At 32.8% G+C, this 2,297-nt stretch overlaps 1 protein-coding gene across 1 annotated transcript; it reads right to left on the bottom strand.

The window, feature by feature from the left end:
* Window positions 1-1,697: 1,697 nt before the first annotated feature.
* LOC135130798 (splicing factor U2af 38 kDa subunit-like) lies at window positions 1,698-2,297 on the bottom strand. The gene has a single exon (XM_064058219.1). The coding sequence runs from the start codon at window positions 2,295-2,297 to the stop codon at window positions 1,698-1,700; it is 600 nt and encodes a 199-aa protein (XP_063914289.1).

Here is a 2,297-nt window from a genome sequence, read left to right as displayed (position 1 = left end):
ATAGAAAATTGAAAAATTGAAACAACGAAAATCCGAAAACCCGAGAATTTGAAAAATCGAAAACCTAAAATTTAAAGAATCAAATAATTGAAAAGTCGAAAAATTGAAGAATCGAAAAACTGAAAAATTGAGAAATTAAAAAAATTTAAAACTGAAATGATCAATAATTGATAAATCGTAAAACTGAAACATCGGAACATTGAGAACTCTAAAAGTAAAGAATCGAGATTTCGAGAAATTGTGGAATCCCAGCACTAAAATATTAAAAAATTGAGTAAACGAAAAACTGAAAATCGAGAAATTGGGCCGAAGATTCGAAACATTGAAAAATCGAAAAACTCTTGTATCTACAAATGTGATTTTTTTCCAAAAATCCCGTTGTCAGGGATAAAAATTCAACACGGAATCATAAACCACAATTTCAGAACTATGTTGTTTGTTAACATTTGAATAACATTTATTCGACAAAATTGTAACATCACACAAATCTGTTATTATTTTCGCAGAATCTTTTCAAACATTGAAGAAAACCATGTTTATATGCAAAAAAATAAAGAAGGTAAAGTTTTACCTATAAAATGATTTTAAAAATGATACTGTTTTTCTTTTAGAAGAGGTGCCGTAGTGGTATTATGAAGTCAATTTAAGCAAAGCGGTACTCCCTCTTATGGCAAATTTCGTGTGATCTTACAACTTTTTTGTGATTTTTTAAAAAACTTTATCAAGGTTCCAATTTTCTCCTCATGAAAATTTCGACCTTTTTTCGACCATTTTCAAAAACTATTTACTTACATTTTTTATATCTTTCGACCTCCAAAAATTACCTACTTTCGGCATCACTTCTTTGAAAACTTCTACCATCTTTCCAGAATCGCCACAAAATTTAGGTATGTTTTTTTTTAAAGAAGTTGAATGTCAAACAAATTCGTACTCCTGGATTATAAACACGCTGTATTTTTACTGTGAGTGCGTACATAGTCGCGATCTATAGATATCCTCCTAGGATTTTTTGTGGATTTTGGTTCAAGTTTTTAAAAAGCACTTTGCCATATAAAAATTTCGACAATTTTTTTATCACCTTCGAACACTTCCCAAAGAGCTTTCCACCTTCAGAAATTTATTTCGGCTAGGTATTTTCTTCGAATTAATTTGTAGAGAGTTATCCCAGAATGTTTGCTAGGTTTTGATAAAAAAAGCTCGATTTTTCAAGTGTCACTATAAAAGTAGAGTCCATTAACATTAACAAATAGGTATGTATTTAAACAGAAACTGTGGTTTGTGCATTGTGTAAAGAGTTGTGAAGCAAGTTATTTTTTTTATCAATTCATTAAGGGGACTCAAGCCATTTTTTCAAAATTTTAGCAATACTTACGGTTATTATTGATAGGTGCTCCAGTGTACTTACCTAATCCAACTAATATCTTGGTAATTGCCTAATAGTTTTAGAAAATATAAATTAAAAAAGCATTTCACCTTTTTATCGCAATTCATGTTTGTACGTGATATATCTATGTTTTCTGAAAGTGTGGTAAAATAATTGCATTTTTCTATTTAGAATAACACAGTTTATTAGTATAAATACAGAGTAGGTATAATACAAAAAAAAAAATTTATAATACAAAAAAAAAAAATTTATGATACAAAAAAAATCAACATTTAATATTTAGTGTCTGCCACTGCGACGACAAATTTTCTTCTCACTCGAACGGAAACTTCTTGGTTGGTGAGAGTGGCCTACAATATATTCGACCGAAGTTTCTACCCGTGTATAAAAATCGTCCTAAGTCACGTGAAATGGGCTTCAAGTGCATAAAATTACAAAGCCTGGGACGATTACACCTCCCCATCTCGTAGTGACGACAGCACGCGTCCCTGACATCAATTACAGGACACAGCTCGGCCTGGATAATCCGTCCTCCAAACCGACTATTATTCAAATCGGCAACGGCCTTCTCTGCATCTTCTTCGCGTCGAAATTTGATATAAACATTACCTCTGAGATGATCTCCCAGGTTACCACAAACATTCATCTCTTCGATCTCTCCGTACTTATATTCGCACTCTACGAAAACGTCCTCGAAAAAATTATCGAAGTGTTCTTGGTTTCCTTCGGAAGATTTCGCTGAATTTTGCGGATTTTCGTACAGGTTTCGTAAAATACAAGTTTTGGAACACGTTGGCTTGTTGTGAATATGGGAACAGCTGTCTCCGTGCCGACAGACTCCAGTTTTCTCGTACAAGGGACAATCGACTTTGTCGTTCTCCATGCGGTAGATTGAGGCTAAAAATTCGGCCAT

Source organism: Zophobas morio, unplaced genomic scaffold (assembly GCF_036711695.1).
Source record: "Zophobas morio isolate AGI-343-1 ecotype UQ-CSIRO unplaced genomic scaffold, CSIRO_AGI_Zmor_V1 ptg000018l, whole genome shotgun sequence".
Lineage (NCBI taxonomy): Eukaryota > Metazoa > Arthropoda > Insecta > Coleoptera > Tenebrionidae > Zophobas > Zophobas morio.
The sequence above is the reverse complement of the archived record's forward strand: the minus strand, read 5'-3'. Positions and strand labels throughout refer to the sequence as shown.

Bases quoted from the DNA above. Each gene is read 5' to 3' on its own strand.
- LOC135130798 (XM_064058219.1), bottom strand. From the start codon at position 2,297: ATGGCCGAATTTTTAGCCTCAATCTACCGCATGGAGAACGACAAAGTC.